Source organism: Seriola aureovittata, chromosome 20 (genome assembly GCF_021018895.1).
Source record: "Seriola aureovittata isolate HTS-2021-v1 ecotype China chromosome 20, ASM2101889v1, whole genome shotgun sequence".
NCBI classification, from domain to species: Eukaryota; Metazoa; Chordata; class Actinopteri; order Carangiformes; family Carangidae; genus Seriola; species Seriola aureovittata.
The window spans coordinates 21,656,773-21,679,195 of NC_079383.1; the positions used below are offsets into that span (position 1 = coordinate 21,656,773).

The 22,423-nt window shown below is 40.6% G+C and overlaps 2 protein-coding genes across 2 annotated transcripts in view; both read right to left on the reverse strand.

Annotated features, from left to right (window-relative positions):
- Positions 1-15,870, reverse strand: part of LOC130161104 (cullin-1) — a 19,618-nt gene extending 3,748 nt beyond the window's left edge. Inside the window, exons 1-14 of the mRNA XM_056364100.1 lie at positions 15,706-15,870; positions 6,542-6,953; positions 5,221-5,395; positions 4,903-5,070; positions 4,419-4,469; positions 4,146-4,236; positions 3,406-3,569; positions 3,018-3,180; positions 2,108-2,238; positions 1,678-1,785; positions 1,466-1,572; positions 1,102-1,150; positions 535-666; positions 298-415 (exon numbers count right to left, since the gene is read on the reverse strand). Of these exons, the coding sequence (XP_056220075.1) occupies positions 298-415; positions 535-666; positions 1,102-1,150; positions 1,466-1,572; positions 1,678-1,785; positions 2,108-2,238; positions 3,018-3,180; positions 3,406-3,569; positions 4,146-4,236; positions 4,419-4,469; positions 4,903-5,070; positions 5,221-5,395; positions 6,542-6,681 (1,597 nt within the window). The 5' untranslated portion in view covers positions 6,682-6,953; positions 15,706-15,870. The remainder of the gene's footprint in view (positions 1-297; positions 416-534; positions 667-1,101; positions 1,151-1,465; positions 1,573-1,677; positions 1,786-2,107; positions 2,239-3,017; positions 3,181-3,405; positions 3,570-4,145; positions 4,237-4,418; positions 4,470-4,902; positions 5,071-5,220; positions 5,396-6,541; positions 6,954-15,705) is intronic.
- Positions 15,871-17,567: 1,697 nt separating this feature from the next.
- zgc:194621 (uncharacterized protein LOC795037 homolog) lies at positions 17,568-22,047 on the reverse strand. Its single transcript, XM_056363965.1, has 5 exons — positions 21,473-22,047; positions 19,610-19,668; positions 19,436-19,519; positions 19,225-19,301; positions 17,568-19,093 (listed from the first exon to the last, which is right to left on the reverse strand). The coding sequence occupies exons 1-5, from the start codon at positions 21,865-21,867 to the stop codon at positions 19,049-19,051; spliced, it is 660 nt and encodes a 219-aa protein (XP_056219940.1). The 5' UTR covers positions 21,868-22,047; the 3' UTR covers positions 17,568-19,048.
- Positions 22,048-22,423: the final 376 nt, after the last annotated feature.

Sequence of the window (22,423 nt, forward strand, 5' to 3'; positions counted from 1 at the left end):
AACTGGATCTAAATGCTGTCATATACTCATACAATCATTTTTATTGAGTCTCAAAACAGCTGTGTTAATAAAGTTTGTTCAAGTGGATCCTCATGGACCTGAGTCTGTGTTTTGTCACTGAATATGGGTCTAAAAATAACTCAGATCTGATTTTAAATGTGTTTTTTCATCTTAAATATATTTTAAAGTAGATTCTCAAATAAAAATAAAGTACAACAATGTGCATTTTAAAGTTTGGTCTCATACACTGATCAGGGATCAGCAGCTGTGTGGTGACGGCTGGGGGAGTTTACTCACAGTCCAGAGGCTCAGAGTTGGTCAGGTGTTTCTTGAACTGCTCGTTCAGGTCTTTACTGACTCCGATGTCCTGGAACATCCGCTGCAGTTTGGACGTGTATTCGAAGCCACACGCTTGCTGCAGGAGAACAGAGACAGAACCAGGTGTTTGAATCTCTCAGGACGCAGGAATAACGACAGTTTATTGTGGACGTGGTTTTATGAGGACAGAACTGTGCGACTTGGCGCGAGTCAGACCTTGAGTTTGGAGATCATGCTGGCCTCTGCGTCGTCGCTGGCGCTGTTCTGATGGACCAGACGTTTGGCCAGCATCTTAGCATAGAACTTCTGGAAAACGTCTTTGTCCTCGATGTACTTGAACACAACCATCTGGGAGAGGAAACACAGAGACGCACTTTAATGCAATGCCAACACGCTCAGCGCGGCCTATGGGTGTATATGTACTGACACAGAGACAAGCTGCCCTTGTGCTGCAGACTGAATCTATTATTTCACTTTTCCCAACATCAGTAAACTTCAGTGAATTTAAATTAAAATGAGTTTTGAGCTGCAACTAATAAAAGATCAGATATTAAAATAATAGTTGTGGTCACAGAGAAATAAAGATCTGCAGCGTAAAACAAAAACTCAAGTAGCTGCAGTAATTATCTAATTTTTCAGGTAAATCCATAATGATTTAATTGATGTCAATTGAGGTTTTAAATACGTTAAAGTTGAGTGTGTATCTGTGCTATAAAACAAAACTCAGTACAACAGATAACACATGAGTATCAGACATAAAAACACAGGTCAGAGCATCTTTACCACTTGGTTGAGTGTGTCCTCCAGCTCCGCCTCCTCTGGGTTTTTGGAGCTGAAGAGAAAAACGACAAAGAGCGACGGTGAGATTAACAGATCGTCGAGAGAAAACCGAAACACAGCTGAGCAGAAAGAATCAGCTGTGAAATTGTTGAGCTTAGAAAAAACAGGTGACAAAACAGTCTCCACTCAGATCCACTAATGGGCTTGTTCTGGAGCTTTCTACCATCAGCAGATTAAGTTTGTCCAGCTGTCATGAAGCTGTTGATGCTCTAATTCTCTTCATATTATCTGAGCACTTGCTTAAAGTTTAATGTTTAAAAGTGAGAGTTTATTATTATTACATCTGTATTTTGAAAACGTCGCCTACCTCTTCTTGAGTAGAGAATCACAGTATCTGGCCAGCAGCTCAGGGGACTTGCTGGAGGACTGAGCCATCCTGGTGACGGCGTTGTTGTTGATGAATCGACCACATGCCTGTGAAAAGGGGAACAGAGCGTTTGACTTTTTTTTATCATCTCAGTCACACTTTCGCTTCTCTGTGAACTTCCTGCCTCGTGCGGTTCTCAGAGGATTACCGACCTTGTCGAGAGCCGCCACGAAGCCGGCGTCATTGTTGAAGGCAGACATAACCAAGGCGTTGTACTTCTTATGGACGTCCAGGGTGGTCTGGACGTACACTTTGGGGTCCTGGGAGAAACGGACACGTCTTTGGGTCAATCACAAGTCGACTTTTATTTTCCTTCATTTAAGAAACAGTCACATCACTAACTACAAAAAATAATGATGATAATTATAATAAATCATAATAATAATAATAATAAATACAAAATAATTAAACTACCTGTAAATTAAACCAAACTAAACTAAAGGTAAACGAAATTAAACCACCGATAAACTAAACTACAATACCTTTACAAACTAAAGTTAAACAACAAACAAAATACTGGTAAACTAAACTGAACTAAACCAAACTAAAAACTAAACTAAACTGGTGAGAACTAGTCCGTACGTTGAGCGCGGCCTCTCCACACTTCTCGATGGCGGCCAGGCCCTGGTTGTGGATGTGAGTCTCTAGAAGCTTCTTCAGTTCACCCAGACCGTCTGTGATCCGCGACACCAGGTTGTACATCCGACCCAGGTCTGAAACGAGACGGAGGAGGAGGAGGAGGAGGAGGAGGAGGAGGAGGAGGAGGAGGAGGAGGAGGAGGAGAGCGACAACAGAGTTACTGACCCGTTAGTCATTTAAGAGACAAGCACCTCTGAAATAAAAACCCGGTGGTGACGTGAGGATCTGCTGTCAGATTATTCGCAGAGTTAAAAAAAAAAACATCTTGTTATTTTTAGCTGCTGGAGCCTTTCACCGCTTTAACTGACAAATGTCACCGGCGGCTGATTTAATCATCCGCAGCTAATTAACATTATGTCATAACGGCTAAAATTAAACTTTTGGCTGCTGTCTGGTTAATGTGCCGCTGTGCGTTCCCTGCTGAGGATCATTTGAGAGGGAAAACAATCGTGACACTGCAATACAAACTGTTCAACTTTTACTAATTATCACGAACATCTGAAGATGAATCAACTGAATAATTCTGAATTACGTTCTCCAGTATTTGAAAATCAGGGAGCTCTTGAATAAGTTATCAAGCTGCATGTGGAATATCATCAGGTTAGATACACATTTAATCACTACTTCACATCTTCTGCTGCTCTTTTCATGTTTTAATGACACAGTTTTAATACAGAAAACCACAAACCTTCCCTCCAAAAATCCTGCTTTGCTTTTAGGGTTTGGATCATTTGTAATTAGCAAACAGTTAAACTGATATTAAGCAATTTAAAAACATCTTCCAAACCACTGACTGGTCTGAATATGTTTAAATAATGTTAAATCAGCGTGAGGGAAATAATCGCGGGTTTACCTTCATTCTTGTCAGCGTCCAGCAGGTTCTGAAACTCGGTGTGGAAGATCTCCAGGTGTTTCTCTATGAGGACCTGCTCACACTTCCTGGCCAGTTCATCCTGGGTGGATTCATGGAGGTAAACCTGCACACGCCGCTGCTCCTCCAGCAGACGTGCCTCCGCCTGAGGATAAAAACCACACACACACACACACACAAAAATGAGCATTAACACAAACACAGTCTACACATACATGTCTTCAATTCAAGCTTATTGCTTTCTACTCACAGTTCAACTCCAAAGACACAGTCAGAGAAACTCTTCTTCAACAGCAGAACAAAAATTCTTATGAAATCTGCCCGTTCATTCGTTCATAACTGTACATAGTGGCGGTGAACGGCTGCCTACCTTCTTCATGTACTCGGTGACAGGGTTCTGCTGCAGGAACTCCGTGCTCTCACGTGTGTAGAAACGTTCTGTGTCAGTGAGGAACTGACATTCAAAGTACTCTTTGTACACGGACAGCGTCGGGCCTTTGGCGAAGGCGTCCTCTTCGTTCAGGCCCAGCTCGACTGCGGGAGGAGAGGCGAGGTGTTATATGTCAGGATGGCAAATTAAAACCACATGATGGTCGACTTATGTTGTTTCCACAGCTTTATACTTTATATATATGTATATATATGTATATACACACCCTTTCATATTTTATTTAGTTATTTATATTTTGTACATCCTGCTGCAGGTGTTCTGAACGAAACATCTGGATTACATTTTCACAAATCGATCAATATTATAAATGCCACTAAGATTACAGGTCAAATACACTCAAAGAAACATGGTCATGCGTTTCTGTTTATGCCACCGCTGCAGACATGCCATATAATCTATATCAAAACGACTCTCACAGCCAGAGGGATGCAGAAAGTTTCGTTTTTAAGAAAAAAAATCAAACTTTACAGGTAGACGCTGTGATTGGCCTGGAGGGGGTTAAACAGGTAGATGTTAAGATTGACATTTCCCCTCGGTGACCAGTCTCAGCGAGGGCTTCACCCTCATGGATCAGAGTTATGAGTAAAAGGCTTTCTGCCCCCTCCCTCTTTCTGACGTCTGCCTTTAACAGATGGTTGACTCTCTTTACTTGGACCTACCATAAGACTGGACCACACCGCTGATCAGTCTGGTGTTAATGGTCTCACCATTCCTCTCTCTCTCTATCAGCTTCAGCACAGCATTTGTTACCTGGAAGACAGAGACTAGTTTAGTTCATGATTATTAAAATGAAGAAATACAGATTTTTTTTTTCCTCCAGGTGAGATTAAAGCACAAAAACACAGAATACTGTCAACTGCATGTCTTTAATCACTGTGTTGCACCACTTTGTTATTTCTCACTTTACTTCTACAAAAAGAAGCTAAACACACCTGTTTGTTGAGGGGTCGGAATAAACACTCCCTCCAGGTCACAAGTGCCAGCTGGGAGGAAACAGCAGTGTGAGAGAGGAGGGGGGGGGGAAGGAGAATGACGAGATTAACAAAAGGTCAAGACTCTAGGCTGCGTGTCTGTGACTCGTCTCTGTTCCTTTTGATCACAGTTGGCGACAACTTTTTAGGTCTTAATGCGACTGGTCAAAAGCTGACGTCTCATTCTGCACTTTAACTATTAAAGTAAATAAATTCTGGTGGAAACATTTACTTTTAAACCACAAACATGAAGCACAACGGTTTCATTACACGATGGTAGAACTGCATTTCTCTAATCTCTAAATTCTATCCGACATAAGAATGGAAACGTATGTATTTTGTGTTTAAATAGCTATGACCACTGAGACCAGCGTCACCCACAAACATGTTGAACACTGACGACGTATAAGAACAGAAGAGAGGCCCGTGCATGTGTCAGACTTACAGAGTATATCTCATAAATGCCCTTGCGTCCCTCATCACACTCTCGTCTGACCCAGTGGCGGTTGAGGTAGGCGCAGATCCCGTTGAGGACCTTACTAGAGAAACGGTAATCCTCCCACTGCTGGGTGTAAAACTTCAACACACACTCGTCCATTAAATCCTCTCCATCCTGAAAGAAGCAAGGGAAAGAGGACATGAGGACGGGAAGAGAGGGAAGCTAAAATGCAGACGTATCACTGTGTGTGTGTGTGTCGTAGCGTAGGAGGTTTGAGGTTTAAGGTTCTTGTGTGTGTGTGTGTGTGTGTGTGTGTGGACTCACCTTGAGCAGGCTGGTCAAATAGTTCTTCAGGAACTCCTTGAGTCGCTTGTAGAGCTCCAGGCCTACAAACTGAGCCCCACCCGGAGTGGTGGACTTTTTGGAGGGCTTGGCTGGGGGCACCGAGCCCCTGCCCTGGCTGGACTGGTGGACACTGGTACAATAGTTATATACATGTCTGAGGGAGGGGTTAAGGAGTGAACACAGAGAAGGAGCTCTCACCAAGACTGAAACTATACTGTTGAACCTTACATTCATCTTTTTGCTTGCCGCACATTGTGTTATTTGTAGTGTAATGAGGACGTCTTTGAAGACTCTCTATAAAGCTGCTGTCATCAGTGACCAGTGGTGAACATGTTGCCTGAAAGACAAACGTGTCACTGACGGATTCTGGCTTGTGTATAGTTTAAGTGAGTGTTGTTCTTCTTGCCCGACAGGACGGGGGAACAGCTTTGAGCTTATATGGCTCGGTGAGTTTTAGTGCTTCAGGGGAAAAAAATGACCTTTAGTGGTGGGAAGGTGCGTAAGAAAAAGCAAAGGTGTCAAACTACAAAACATACCCTCAGAGAAAGTCATCTCTCAGGTATGTGCTGAACACTCAATGTCATGGAGTTTTTAGGGTGATTAAATTGTTTACTCACATTTTTCATTAAAGTCAATCGTAGACCAACACCTCCTGATGATGAACAACAAAAATGCACTTTTCTCTACCTGAAATAAAAACTTGCTTTGACTCAAACTTTGTTCAGTGATTATAAAAAGCACAGGACGATATTTTGAAGGGAAAGTTTGTTTCCTGCTTTCAAGACTCTTGTTGTAACGTATTACATCAGCTACATACAGCTATAAAAAACAGGTTTAGGTTTGAGAGAGAAGGAAGTAACAAGCCAGTGACATTAACACTACAACACACACACACAGCAGTGGTGGCTACTAACTGAACAACTGGTAAAATACTAGTAAATATTTGCTGAGCGCCACTGTAGTTGAATAATCAGCTATTAGGACGATGAATGAGACAGTAAATATGGTGAATAATTAAATATGTATTATTGTTTTCACTTGTTCTTAAAGCTTAGACTTGTATGTGGTTCAGTTGATTTGCCAATTATTTTCTCAATTAACTTTTTGGTTTGTAAAACTGTCAGATCCAAACCTCAAATATGTTCAGTTAGAATCAGTGAGTTTTGCCTAAAAACCACAATTGATCATGAGTAATAGATTAATCGTTTCAGCTCTAGAGACGTGTCAATAAAAATCCACACAACATTCAAACGTATCATCACAGCCACACAGCGCCAACCCTCCCGATCTCACAGGATACGTGTAGAGTTCCATGTAGCGTGACTTGGCCATGCTTTGCCGTGTGTACACCTGCTGGATGCCAGCCCGCAGGTCGTCCCATATCTGGTCCAGGCCTATCTGTTTCAGTCCGTGGGGGTTCTGGGTCCTGTTCGACGACATCGTAGAGCCCCTTGTCCGCTCCTCTCCTCTCCCTACCAATGCCCTCCCTGTCCTGCTCCGGCGAGCGTTCTCCCCCCGGCTCCTCTCCGCGGTTGATTTCTGTCCTGACTCGCTCTGCTCTCAGAGTTTGCTGTCCATCTGGCGGCGGCGGGGGCGCGTCGGGGAAGCTGGTCGTCGGGTTGTGAGACGGGATGCAGTCCCACTCTGCACACCTGGGTGGCGCTGTCTGCCACTCCTCCACCTAAAAGCTGCGGCGCTCCTCACCAGATGACCTGAGGAGGAAATAAGGAAAAGAAAGAACGCATTTTTGATTAATGATCTTTGATTTGCATAAAAACATGGAGATAAAAGGTGATCCACTGGATTAGTAACAAAAATCAGTTAGAGGAGACTCAGTTGTCAAACTAGTTATCCGGGTAGGTTATATGGATTTATCTGCTGCCACCTGGCTCTGATCCCTGTATAGAAACGGTGCTGACCACACTCTGACGTCACACAGCTAATGACAGATTAGTCCACTTCAGCACCTGCATGATTTCCTTCACCAGTACTGTCAACACAATGTCTTTCTTCTTGCTTAATATGAGCCAGTTTTTCCATTGAAGCATTTGTCTAAAAGCCTTTATGTCGTGCTTAGAGTTTTATCACATCCAGCAATGTTGTACTAGTTATTAAGATTTCAAGGAGTATTACTTTAAAAAAAAAAAATACATACATAAATATAGCTTGGAGATGAATCTGAAAAACACTCAAATCTAAATGTTTAAATATGACATCAGGTCACGATCACAAGCATCAACTCAGCTGGTTCAACAGCGACCCCGATGACAGTCCAACGAAGCAGGTTCATTAAGGCTAATTGACAGACCTAAAGCTGTAATTTCATCCCCGCTGTCAGGACACGAGGCGAAGGTAAACGAACGCCACAGTTTGCAGCATCGACATCTTTCAAGCCAGAGAAAAGGAAACGCAGAAACTGACGAGACAGAAAACGGAGGAAAGACTGACACACCTTTCACACTGGGCATCGATGACTCTGCTGATTATTTGCACATCACGTAGCTCTAAAAACTTCTCACCTCCTTGACATTTTCATGTTTTATTGTTTTACTGAACTGTAGTACAATGGAATTAACAAGGTTTTTTTGGACAGGGATCAATAGAAAAAAAACTCTTTGATATGTCAGAGTGGAAAACTTCAATCTGCTCTAAATTAAGCAGCAGACAGAGATAACAAGACGGCACAAATGATCTACCTTAGCAAATAAATATTATGTATTTACTACATGCTAAACTAAAAGACAGAAAACTCATTCTGGTCCAAGGCTGAAAAGTTTGCATGTGGAAATTCAATAATTACGTTCCTCTCTTCATGTGACACAGATGTTGTTATGAAAAGCTGCATTCAGCCCCACATGGACTCACGACACACGTCAAGTTCAGGGAAGTGCATGTGACACGAAACTTGTATCAGACAGCTATAATCCAAATTAGAGATCAATCGACAAACTGGTTTTAAATTAAGAAAAAAATGACAAACATTTTCCTCCCACATGTAAGGACGTGCTGCTTTTTTTGTTTTATTTCACGTTAAACTGAACGTCTGAATTTGTGACGACTAGACAAAACAAGCTATACAAGATGGCGACCTTGGATTCTGGGAAATGTTGTTGGGCCTTTTTTCATATTTTCAGACATTTTAATAGTATAAACTATTAACGGATTCATGAGAAAATAACATCATTATCATTATATTAACATCATCATATCATTAGTTGCATCCAAAGCTGCCACAAGAGCAATTAAATCTGATTTATTCCACCAGAGGCAACTGTGGAATTAAAATAAGACATCCATTAATAGCAAGCATCAAGCCAGAGCATGTAACACAAGTTGATATCGACATCCCGGAACGTTTAAGAGCATTATCAGAAAAGGACAAACCAGAATATGTAGCTGTGTGGAAACAGCCTAAAACAACCAGAGAGACTAAAGGGAGGGCGTACTGGTAGAAACTGCTGTGTACATGTAGGCAGCGCTGCTATATTTAGAAGGACCAGGCATGCAGCGCTGCCTGTCTCTGGCCATTCACAGCTATTAGGGCCAGAGACTCAGGACGTGACCCAAGTGCAACAGTCTGTCAGTGGAAGGGGGGAGGAAGCGGAGCGACCTGCTCTGTTTACTTCCTGTCCCTGTTGACGAGTCCTGGCTGCCGCCACCAGACAATGAATGAGCACCTGACGTCTGAGCAGCTTCAGTGATGTGGCAGTGCCAACATGTGGTGCTGCCTCTGAAGACTGGAAACCAAAAATACTGAAATATGGGTCTTTAAACAACACAGAAAATCTGTGTGTTTGTGGACACACTTCACTATATTTAGATATTTACACAGCAATTATTTTTTTGCACTGCACAGAAAACTGATCATTATTTCTACTAAGGCTGCAACTGAACTTCGTTTAATTAACAATTAATTTTGTTTGAGAAAACATTATAAAATTATAAAAAATTTGGATAAAATTTCCCAAAGTCATGTCTTCAAATTGCTTGTTTTGTTAGATATTACATATTCAGTTTAGTGCTGAATAAAACAAGCGACTGTCTGCAAATTTAAAGCTGCAACTAGGTGCATTCTGCTTGAAAAAATTACTTCATCTCCTATCAACATTATGAATTTGTCAGCCAATCGATTAATTGTTTAAAGCCTAGTTTCTGCCACACGACTCCACGACTCTTCACTAAATCAGAAGCAGACGACAGCTGAATAATGTCACTATTGCTTAAATCAGAGTTGAGGACCAACAGCAGGCCTAATATCATCAATATGAAAACAACTCCGATATCACAACAGAAAGAGCGACTGAAACAAAGCAATATGGAAATTACTGTAAACAAAAATCTATTTTTAATTAATTTGAAACACAAAGAATCCAACGTGTCCAACGCGACATCTTCAGTTTGCTTGTTTTGTTTGACACACAGTTTGTCTGACATACTTGCTTGATAATTGACTTAAATTATTGATTGATTATTAAAACAGTCGTGTTTTATAATTTTTCAAGTCATATACTGCGGCACTTTTTCCAATTCTGGCTCCCCAAGCAACACCACGGGCAAGGATGATAAAATCGAGGAGGCACTGAGTCAGAGGAAAAGCCTTGACACAGCAGTAAACTCCAGGCACATCAAGACTTGGATTAGGCCTTCATCAGTCACTAAAATCTGTCGTCCTCTCCCCACGCCCAGCCTCTGTCTCCAGCATCCCCACCCCCACCCCCACCCGCCCCCGCCCCCACAGACTGACCACAGCACTGCAGCTGCAATCTGCTGCCACCGCTCCCCTCCAACAGCCACCAACTGCTATAATACAACCACCACACAGAAACACATCTCTGCTGAACCTGCTGCATCTGTATGTTCAACATCTCACATTAATACATCAAATCCAGAGAAATTAACTGGCAAATATTTTCATTAAAATATATATAATATAAATAACAGGTACTTTTCACATTTTTTATAGACAATACCATTAGATTAAGAAAATCGATAATGAAATTAACTGTTAGCTGCTGCCCGATTAGCATGCACGCTGCCCACCAATATGTTGAATCCTGCATGTTTTAATGGATAATCTGAGATATGGTTTGATATTTTGATATTAAAAAGCAAAGCCTCTGCATGCTATCTACAAAGAGGAAACCAGAGTCACATTTTAGTTAATTTAGGAAATAAAGTCACATTTGGTTAACTTGATTAAATATCCACAGAACAGCCACGACGCTGAGACACAAATGTGGAAAAAGATTTTTACAAAAGAAAGTCTTTCATTTCCAGAGATGTCGTGTGTTTCTCTCCCACCCTGAACTCAGTGTTTGCTCACACAGGGTCCGGACGCTGGTCGGTGTGTTGACTGATGGACACCGAGCCGGGCCTGACGGCAGCGAGCCCACGCGGCTCGGCCCAGACTCCAGACCCGTTCAGGCCTCCGCTGCTCTTCAGCGGATCCTCGCTCGACTCAGAGAGGCAGCCCTACCTACCTGAGGTGCTCCGACAGTTGCCATGGCAACTGGGGCAGACAATACCTCAGAGTAGCCATTCGACTACAGAAGCTAGTGTGTTTGGTCTCTCTGTCTCCTGTGCCTCTATTCACCGGCGGTAAGAAAGGTGCCCTTCACGGCAGCGTCAGGATCAGATTTCAGATTCCCACACCACACGGTATTAGATGTGCGCCACGACCATTATCAGTTTCACAGATCGTGTGACGTGGGCGAACAGGATGTGGACGTCTTTGCTGAGAGGCAACAGTTTCTAAAAAGTTTGTTGTGAAACAGGAATCCTGAGTCTGGTCGTCAACAACTGCGGCATGCTCCTCTTTTACACGAGGCAGGAAGGCAGCAAGGTTCAAAGGTCATGACTTGTTTCAAGGAACGTGTGCATTTCAGGGACCAACTAGACTATATGCGTCTGGGCAGCAGCAACAAGACTGTCAACAAGTTCTGCAGTGGGTCTGTTTATGTTTGTGATGATGCTACTTCCCGCGACCAATAATAAAAACATCTGCTAGTATTAGGGATGCTCCAATCCAATAGTGACGTAATTAAATGGACTGTGTACACAATAAATACAGTTTCATTGTCATTGATATTGTAAAACTTGCCATCAGTTACGTTCAGTCAAGATAATTACTGTCTTCACGTTACTTTACATTAAAATGATCCCTACATAGATTTTAATCTGGGTAAAAGAGGGCGCAGAAATCAGAAATCAGTATCGGGGAAGAAAAAGTTGGATCGGTGCATCTCTAAGTTTGTTTATTTCTATTTTCACCCTGTTTTCGACCAAAAAAAAAAACCTTCATGTGACTAAAATCCCCTGTGGACATCAGAGTCAACACCATCAATAGGATAATTTTTACACTATGTTGTGAGGAGGAAAAAGAAAATTAAAACATGAATGATTACACAGCCTAAAGCACTAACGAGCATTGGTGCAACCAAAAACAAAGAACCAGTATGATAACAAAAATAACTTTCCATGGAGGGATGGGAAAGTTTGGTCGGGGACTGAGAGGGGAAACCAGCACACCATCCTGTTTAAAACCTGCTGTCAGCTTCCAGCAGCAGAAAACAAACTAAAACAAATCTCACGCTAACAAATTGCTCAGTTGCAAGTGTGTTTCTTTATATTTAAATAAAATGGCCGGTAAAATAAATTCTTACCCTGCTGTCTGCAGCAGTGAGGGGACTCCAAACAAAATCCCAGCAGATTTTCATATTAGGATTTCTCTGTGGTGACTGGTTACCTGCCAAAGTAGCTGTCAGACAAACTGAACCTGCATTCAGCTGCTTCCTACTCTCTCACACTGAGTAAGACTTTACTGCAGGTATTACCACGACTCATGAACCCGAGTGGAGTGCAGGAGAGAGATTTGCAGAACGGGAAGGATGCAGGGAGTGGTGGAGAGAGACAGAGAGGAAGAAAGAGGGAGAGCGGTATCCGTGGGAAAAAAAGCTCAGCCTGGTAAATCAGATTACCCTGGTCACCGTGTGTCCTGGCCAGACTCAACAACCTAATACCCTACATTTAAAAACACAAAGAGGGCAAACCACAGCAACACACACACACATATATAAGAACCTGCCATTTCCACCGAGAGCAGAGTCAGAGGCAGAAACATGTCCGTCATTTTGATTTTAGGATTTCAGTTCCTGCCTTAAATCTGAGTTTTCGTGGCCGGAAACAAAAACATCAGGTTTGGAGGGTGAGTCATGACGAGCGATACAGCTTCAGCTGAATCTGAACAACAGTGATGAGCACCTCTTGAATACTGACTTGCTTGTAAGGTGTGTGTGTTTGTGTGTGTGTGTGTGTGTGTGTGTGTGTGTGTGTGTGTGTGTGTGTGTGTGTGTGTACACGCAAACCGATCATATGCTGGGTTAGGCAGCGAGGGAGGACATTTCATTAGCGTAAGCAGCTTTTGATTTCTGTTGCTCTGCTCAGCATCCAGAGGAGCAGCCAAGCACAGATTCACGGCCCCTTTGGTTTGACTTTACAATCACTGCCGTCAGTGCCGTCGCTTCAAAGCACCTTGCACATATTAAATAGTCAGACCTGGATGGGTCAGACAGGGTAAAGGAGGTAGGACAGTGTGATCATGGCTGACGTGACTTTACATCCTGATTTCTGCAGGAGCGAAATGACTTCACTGCATGTTTCACACCAAATATCAACAAGCAGGCAGTTTCTAATGATAACGGCTGGGGCTGCAACTAACGATTATTTTCATTTTGAATTATCTGCCAATTTTCAGGGTTTCCTAGGGCCCAAGATAACATCTTCTAATGTCTTGCTTTATCCAACCAACAGTCCAAAACACAAAACATTCAGTTTACAGTGATACACGACAAATAAAATCATTACACCCACACACCTGAGAAGCACAAACCAGCAGCAGTTTGGCAGTTTTACTTGAAAAAACAACTGAAACAATTAAATCAATTACCAAATAATTGCCAATTAATTTTCAGGCAATTGACAAATCATTTCAGCTCTAGCTGCAACTAACAATTATTCTCATTATCAATTAACATATCAATGATTTTCTTTATGAACAAATATTCATATATGAGAGGCTGAAACCACTGAAGTGAATGTTTATTGCTCATCAAGTTGGTGAGATGATTAACAATGATTAATTAATTGTTTCAGTTTTAATAACAGCTTGTTTACATGCTGCTGATTTGCTAACAGAGCTGCCATAGAAGGTGCTCCAGTCATTTTAGGCTGCCAAACACAAATGCAGAGTGATTTCAGATTGTCTGCCAGCATGATGTTGAGCAGAGAAAGGATCAGTCAACTAAACACTTATGTGTGTGTGTGAGTGAGCTATTGTGAAAGGGCATATCAGGTGCAACACGTGCTCTAAGTAGTATAAACATCACTGAAGAAAATCTCCTTAAATAGATATTTCCATTACATCAAATACGGAAATTCTAGATTCCTCTCAAAGCTGCAGAACAAGGAATCTTTGAATGCAACACACCAACAGCTCCACAGCATTAATATTGTGTTACTTCAGGCTATAGAGGTCGACTGAACATACACGTTTCTCCTCAAACTGACAAATCCCACAAAAAACAGATGAAAGTATGTAAGTGAGGATATGGATATTTTCTTTGCTGCCTCTGAACAACCATGTATGTGAGGATGGATAAGTCTGCAGCTATTTCATCATGGTAAACATACAATGTTATCATCTTGCAGTAGATACTACATTAAGTACCAACACACTTCCACTCTAAAGTCTATATAAACACGCAGATCCTGCCAATCAAACAGGTTGTTTCTGAGAGGATAAGATGTGTCTACACATGCAAAACTGAGCCTCATCACTCAATATAAACACTGAAGGAAACTGTAGCCTGTTTGTAATGAGGCAAAGTAAAAATTCAGCAGACTTCACCACACAGAAACTAGATGCTATGTCAAGTATTAACATCATGTAATATATATTCACATGTAGTCCTAATAGCTACTGCTGCATATCTCTGGACAATCATGGAAAACATTACTGACATAAAAATCCCAAGATGACGCATTTGATCTTGAAGGAATCTTGCTCCTTGTCAACAAAAAAGTCCTGCAATGGTTTTCTGTGACTGCCAGATCAAGAATAACTATTTAAAACTTCTATAATCAAAGTGAATTAAAAGAAAACAAAAACAAAAACAACTTTGTCAACTGTAAACATTTGTTGTCTACTTTAAAATCAAGAACAATGTGAGGAGAAATTGTCAGTGAGCAATAAACAACAACAATCAATCAGAGGGAATAAAAGCATAAAAATAATATACAACTATGAGCCAAGACAAGAATTTTCAACTTCATCATCTTTCCCTTTTCCTAATATCTCCAAATAACATTTTTAAAACTATGGTGAGTATGGGAGCCCTGTATGAATCTCAAATATTATAATCAGGCCACATTGGAACTAAATATTAAGATATTCAAGCTTATAATATTAAATATTGACTTGGTTTCAACTTTATCTGAGTGGAAAATGCATTTTTATAAACAACTGGCTTAAAAAACTTCATAAGATAAAACATAATTTCATGTAAGTGCAGAGCTCCTACATATTGCCAACTAAAGAGGCTATAACTTTTTCATATAAACCTTTTACAAACTTCCATTACAACAGGTAACGAGCGAGAGTTTGTTATTAACAACCAGGTATGTCAACTGTGTTTGTTTCCCCATTTAAAAATCAAGGAGAGGGGATAAAGAGATCAGCATTATTTTCCTCCAACCAAGGAGTCCTGATCATTCAGAGGAAACAGAAATCCAATTTTTTTCAAATATGCAACCCTATTTAGCAAATTTCCTCAACACCTCCAGGCCTGGAAATAGAGGATTTTCAACCCTCCAGGTTTCTCCAGGTATTCCAGGAGTGTGGGAGCCCTGTGTCAGGTTCAAATCACTATCCCTCACTCTGTAGCAGTGGAGGGCCGATGTGTTCAGTTTAAACACAAGCTGTGGCATCGTCAGCTAAACTACAGCCTTGTAACCATCTCATAAAATACAATGAAGCTATACAGTGATAATATTTTTTAATATGTGTTTAGATTTCCTCACGCTGGGCTGCAAATTGAGCCAGAGTCTGCTACGCAATACTGCTAGCTATCATTAGCTTCTCAGGCTCGATTAGCCATTTAGCTTGTCAGTAGGCGCTAGGTGGACTAGCTTTCAATCAACCTACGGTCCCTATTTGGATCATGTTTATAATTCCTTTTGATATAAAAATGTTATATAGGATATATTTAACAAAAATACAGTATTCGCCGAGCCAACCTGAGCGGCCAGAAGAGACCAACTGCCCGTGTTGCTGGTGTAAAATGGCAGCCTAGCTTCTCGGGCTCCTCAATAATGAGTCAGGAAAACAGTTCGCTAACCGTTTAGCATTAGCCAGCTAGCTCTTAGTGCCGCCAGCCTACGTTCTCAGATCTGTAAATGTTCTCTTACCATTTTAAGGCCGTCGCTGTCACTGTATAATCGCCTTCTGTGTGAATTTTCAGGCCCAAACGCTGTCTCCTCCGCCGTCTTTCGCGTCTTTCTGTGTGTGTTTGCTGTCCGTTGCTAACTGCGACCGCTCTGCTTCGTTCGCACAAAGATCAGCTCAGCAGCCACCGAATCATGCCGCCTTCAGGCGCAGTCGGAAATATGAGCTACAACAGTAAATCCAAACGAACACGCAGATCAAGTGAAAATGAACGACTCCAGTAAAAGTTGATATATTCTGGGTTTGAGATTTACATTCTAAACAACTAATCAAAGTTTATTTGTAAAGCACCTTTAATACAGACTAATGTTATTCAAAAATATTTTACAGATGACTACCAAGCTGACAATAAGATGTTCAAATGTAAAGAGTAAAACAATTTGAGACTAATGCACATAAGAAATAAAAATTGTGGAGGATAATAATATTAAAAATTAAAAGAAATTTTTAAAAAATAATGTAAAAACTAAGTAAGATAGAATAAATCAAGATAAAAGACAATGACAAATAGAATAAATAAGAGGGAAGCTTAAAACATAAATTATTAAGTAAAATAAATGATGGCCATAAAACAACATTCTAATCAAATGCCAGCTTTAAAGGTTGCATTTAAGGATGTGAGAAATACTTTCTACCCTCACAATTTACAAAACTTTACAGAACACAGACCTAACAACAATACACAAAAACAAAACAATATAGGCAATAGATATTATTGATGTTGAAAACAACATTACATCAATAACAATAAGGATTTAAAGAAAATAAATGTAATGAATAAGACAAGGACAAGAACTCTACTACAAAGTAAATAAGATAACATAAAATACACTTAACATACAGATGTCATAAAAAATATGATCAAAACATTTTAAAAAGGGTATGATCTTTTCTTCTTTTGTATTTCAGACTTGAGGTCCACTAAAAATATGTGTTTTTGCTTGGAAATTGAAAGAATTTAGCAAGTAATGTGGAAAAAAAGTAGACTACCAATAATTCAGTTTAGTAGCACACTATATTATAAAGTCAAAGCTTTCATTTCAGGAACGTTTTTTTAATTTTTTTTATAGTGTTGTGTTTTAAAAACAGTGTGTCTGTCTTTTAAGCTAACTGCACAAATATCAGTAAATGTGTAGTAATTTTCTGGTGCATTGAAAAGTCGCAGCTTACGGTGATCCCCTGAATGCAGCACCTGCGTCACAGAATGGCGTCGCTTAAAGAACTACAATCATGGCGACACAAAACAATTACAGCTGTCACGCATGCGTATGTGGGTGTTTCAGTCACCTAATATGACATTTTAATTATGCATGCCCGGGACAGCAGCACGACGCTGACATTTACCGCCCTGTCCTTTAATTTGTGTGTTTGTTATGCAAAGACCTTGAACGTAACATCAGAATGATCCTAATGAAAACCTATAGTAATCCAACAGTGTTTGGCTGCAGCCTTGCTCTGGTATTTTAAGTCTGTTGTATGGAGCATTTCTAGAGAGGAACCAAATGTTGGTCAAACACAAGTCGGTCGTCGTTTACACAGTGTGCTGTGTGGTCATCATCACTGTCCACCCTGTCACCTTCACTGCCTCTGAAATGAACAGAAGACGACCTCTGCTGGTGGAGGAGAGAACGACAGGAGGTGGCTGAATTGACTTTTCCCTGGAGACTAAACAGCCCTAACTAACCCTGAAATGATGAGTCTGGTCATATGCTTTATTTTTCTTATTGTCAACAAATCCCGGAAGGTATTTTACAGGCTGATCCCAGTATTTGTTTTTATCATTTAATTACTTTTTTTATCAGTATTTTTTATTTTGTATCATCAAAATCAATTTTCAAGTTCTTCAAGTTCAGCTTTTATTATCCTTTCCACATATATGTATGATAAACATGCAGGGAAACGAAATGTTATTGCTAATAGACCACAGTGCAACATAGAACAGACACTGAAGACAAGGTTTGTTGTAAACATCACTGTCAACAAATGACTGGCGGCTTATTCTGTAAAGTGCGATGGATGGACACTGTTGCACTGAGACGTTCCTTCATCACCATGAACACACACAACACAGTTTATTTTGACTCAGTCCCAAACACACTCACTGTCCTGCTGCAACAAATATTCAAAAGAGCACCAAATGTGGATTAATCCGCCGCTGAAAATAGTCCCAAACTGATGCAGGAAACAGGGAGAACTAACAATTTAATTCAAAAAGTGGATGTTATAAAAACAAGAAAAAGCCAAAGAAAACAACTGAGATTTAAGATTTAATAATGTGTTTCAGCTGGGGTCTGAAAAGCAGGACTGAACCACAGTTTATCTTGTGTGAATAGATTTTGGTCCCCACAACATGAGCAACACACACACACACACACACACACACACCACACACACACACACACACACACACACACACACACACAGTGTTATTAAAGCTCAGTTTATTTCCTGTGGTTTTGCTCTGATCCAGGTGAAAACACGCTGAGAGCGTAGATACAGTCATTTACAGTGACGGCCCATACAAGTCACTTTACATTCCTCTATAATGCATGGCTTATGTAACAGAGGAGAATGGCGTGATGTGTTCATGGGCCACGCCTGAAAAAAAAAAAAAAAAAAAAAGGTACAGGAGAGAAAGGTGTGCATGAACTTAAATTACACCTCACAGGTGTACGATCCTATTCTTTACTTTGAGTGAGCTTCAAAAACACAAGTCTCCCTCTAAAAATCCAAAATATTAAATTTATGTCATATTGTTAAATACTACATTACCCAAGAGCCACATCAACAACAGAAGACTCCATCTACAGCTATAAAACCACACTTCTTCTTCTATGACTGTAATTCTTTGTTGTTGGAGAAACAAAACTGCACCATCATTATGGATCTGATCTAAATATGATCTAAAATCTTGAGTGTTGTTGTGCCTGAGTACAGGAGCCTATGACGGAGAAAAAAGTGTGAGTTGCATTAAATAAAATATGGCTGCCAAATGAATGTAATACTTTATAATCTGTTTGTAATCTGGCTGAATGACGCTTTCAAGCGTATGTTTTGTATATGACACACATCATTTAAAACATATATCAGGCACAAAACAGCCTTGTACAAAACATAAAATATAATGAAATGAAATGTTTACAATACTGGAAAATAATAATAATAATAATAATAAACACAAAAAAACTGAAGATTGTACAACACAGGTTTCATGTGGATTTCTTATTCTAAATATGGGATTTGACTCCGAGTTGCAGATACAGCGAGACGTTGAGCTGCCGGCAGAGACGAGAGGAGACGTGACGCTCAGCGCATCAGGACAGGTGTCTGCTCCATCACCTGCGTCTTCATCTGAAATAATAAAATACACACAATGAATTCTACTCATACGAATACATGTAAATAAAGACACTTGAAGGTTCTGCATGTCTCTGTTAAATGTCAAATATGAACATAAATAAATAGAGTTTAAATTGTCAGACCGGTTTCTGTTTCCTCTTGGCTTCCATCATTTCCTGCTGCTGCTTCAACCGTACTTCCTCCAGACTCATACAACCCCCTGTACACACACACACACACACACACACACACACACACACACACACTCACAGTCAGAAAACACACCATACTACTGGACATCACAGATCTGTCTTTACGTGTGTGTGTGTGTGTGTGTGTGTGTGTGTGTCTCACCAACACTGCTGGGGTTGATGGATACGTAAGCCATCGCTCTGCTCAGACGAAGCTCCTCTAAAGCAGCGAGCTCCGCCTCCGCCTCTGCTCAACCAATCACACAACAATTAACCCAACGACATAAAACACCACACGGATCCATCCACACTGACAACACACAACACGACCACTCACTTCTCTGCATATCCCTCCTCTTCTTGGGGTTCGGGGGGATGACGGTGAAAGCTTTGTGACTGAAACAGAAAAACACATGAAGGTTTCAGACGTCAGCTGATGCTCTACGGTGAGTAGGAGGAGTCAGTCAAACCTGCATCTTCCTACTTAAACACTAACTTCTTTATATTTAACAACCTGAGTGTAAAGATCTGTGTCCATGTGTAGTGTGATTATAGATCAGCTCTAGCTTCTATATTAATACTGTGAAAGTATCAAAGCCTCAGTCCACAGAGAAATGCACACAGCCTGTATTCAGAAACTGAGCCTTAAAACCAGCCGTCAGGACTTCTGGAACTTTGTGATGTCACAACAAAGCAGTCACCAAGCCCCGCCCACCTGGACCCACCATCCAAACCTTGCAGGATTTGGTTTCTCTGAGTGTTTTTACCTGAAATCTGCTTTATTTTTATTGGATCACTCAGAAAACAGTCAGCCAATCAGAAGAGAGGCTCAGAGCCTCCTCTCTTCTGATTGGCTCACAGACCTGTTGTTACTAGAGCTCCAGAGAGAAGCCTGAGAGAGGAGATGTAAAACTACACTGAGATGGTTTTTGGTTCTTAAAACCACAAATATATCTTCTTATGGATCAACACTTCAAAATAAAACACAGAAGAAGAAGAAAATACGGAGCTTTAAGAGAATCTCTGTCCAACTCTGGTGAACATGCAAAGAATAATGATGTTGAAGAAACCACAAACAGAACTGACATGATAATAATCTTTGTAAAGTTACTGAGTGATATTGGAAATTTAGCTGAAGATAAAAATTTGACAAAGTAATTTAAAAACAAAAAAGGATAAAATAAATGGCTGCTGTGGCTCCTGAGGGCCTGAAATAACAACTCAAACTGTGACGAATCATCTGTTTACACTGACGTTGACACAGTTCACCTGAAAGGTCTGTCATGACAGTGGGGGGTAAAGCGTTTGGGATTAATCCACCGCAACAGATGGCCGCAGACAGCAGCGGGAAGCAGGATACTTTATCACCGGGATCCCTCCACACGTTTCCACATGCAGCCTGCGAGAGGCCTGAGCTCTGATCTCTGAAGGTGCCTCCACTTTCTCAACCTTTATAGTTTCTAGTGTCCGGAGCACTTCCAGACTTCCTGAGATTTCAGAGGCACTTTAAGAAGTTTTTTTTTATCTCCTATTGTGCCACATTAAAACTAAAAGTAATCACATGGTTAATGACATAAAGACAGACATTAACATATTTTTTTTTTAGAGGTTTAAGTTATTGTAAGTTGTGCACAGCCAAATTCATTGGATAAGTTTTATCTGTTTTAAGGCCATTATTTATTACATTTAATCATTTATTTTATTGTATTTGAGTTTTAAATGTTTCTTATTACCTCTTATCTATTTTATTATTGTTGTTTATCTATCTTACTGTTTTTAATCTATTTTTATCCATTGTATTTTCATTATCAGGCTACATTTTTAGTTTTACTGTTTATATTCAAACTTATTATTATCATAATAATAATAGTAATAATAAATAAATCATCTTATTATTTATTATCAACTATTATTAAATGTATTACTAATGAGCTGCTGGACACAGGGATTTCCCCTAAGGCATAAATAAAGCATCTATTTATTCATCTATTATATATAAAATGAAAACATTCATATTTCATGCTGTAAATCAGACACTCTTTTATAAAATGGCTCCTACAGTTTAATACTCACATGTTTACAGCTTAGTGATGTTACCTGTTAAGATTAGTTTGTTTTCATGTTAAGAGTATTTAGTCATATCCTCATATCACTGTAGAAACGCCATACGGACCCCTGGGTGTCATCTCTCCTGTCTCACCTCTGACTTGCGTACTTCGTCTCGGGCCTGACGCTGCGCTGCTGACGCTGCCCCGGACAGGTGGTCGGTTCCCGGCTTCTCGGGTTGACAGCTCCATGTTTCACAGAGCTGGTCGGTTTGGGAGCCACAGATGTAGACCTGGCTCTCCGCCTCTCACAGGTGGTTTTGGAGGCTGTGGTGGAGGTAGCGGTACCGGTACCAGTGGTGGTGGCCCGCTCACACCTGTCCCGCTGCGGACACCTCGGGCAGCTCGACGCGCGGCTTTTACGCACAGCGGGCGCTTTGAGTTCACTCTCTGCTCCGGTCACCGCCTTCACCTTTGCCGGTTTGCTTTTCTCCACGGTTTTCCCTGTCGCCTCCACTGGTTGGGGCTTTAAAACCTTTGTTGCTGGCATTTTTATTTCAAGGAAACGCTCCTGTCTCCGGCCTCCGTGTGTGGAAGAGACGCGCCATTTTCTTCCGGTGTTCACCTCTATTGAAACATAAAAATATAAAATCTCAACTTTTCTTTTCTGGAGAGTCGGTTGCTATGGAGCTTTCATCTTAGCAACGCCGGAGTCAAGTCTAACAGACTGGGGTAACGCGTCCGGCTCAGACTTTCAAAACAAAAGCTTATGTAAAGTGAAACAATTCCAAAATAAAAAAGAAAGAAAAATGTTTAAATTTTAACAAAAAAGAAAATCCTGGATATTGTTAGTCATGTTATTCATATATAGCAATCCGAATCCAGTTTCACAAGAGATTGGCAGCATGAATGTGTATCTGCATACAGTAACACTTCACATAGAGCAAAGCTGCACCTTCCAGGACTGTAATGCAGAGACAGAAGTCAGCATGAACAGCATACTCACGGTACAGTGCATGCCAAATGTATGCGAAAAAAATACAATAAAAGATATAAAGCAAAATTCCTCTATGTGCAAGAAAAGTTATTAAATCCTAAAAAAAATA

Bases quoted from the DNA above. Each gene is read 5' to 3' on its own strand.
- zgc:194621 (XM_056363965.1), bottom strand. From the start codon at position 21,867: ATGCCAGCAACAAAGGTTTTAAAGCCCCAACCAGTGGAGGCGACAGGG. The intron at 19,669-21,472 runs GTGAGACAGGAG...TTTCTGTTTCAG, and splicing joins ACGAAGTACGCAAGTCAGAG to TCACAAAGCTTTCACCGTCA. The intron at 19,302-19,435 runs GTGAGACACACA...GTGTGTGTACAG, and splicing joins CATCAACCCCAGCAGTGTTG to GGGGTTGTATGAGTCTGGAG.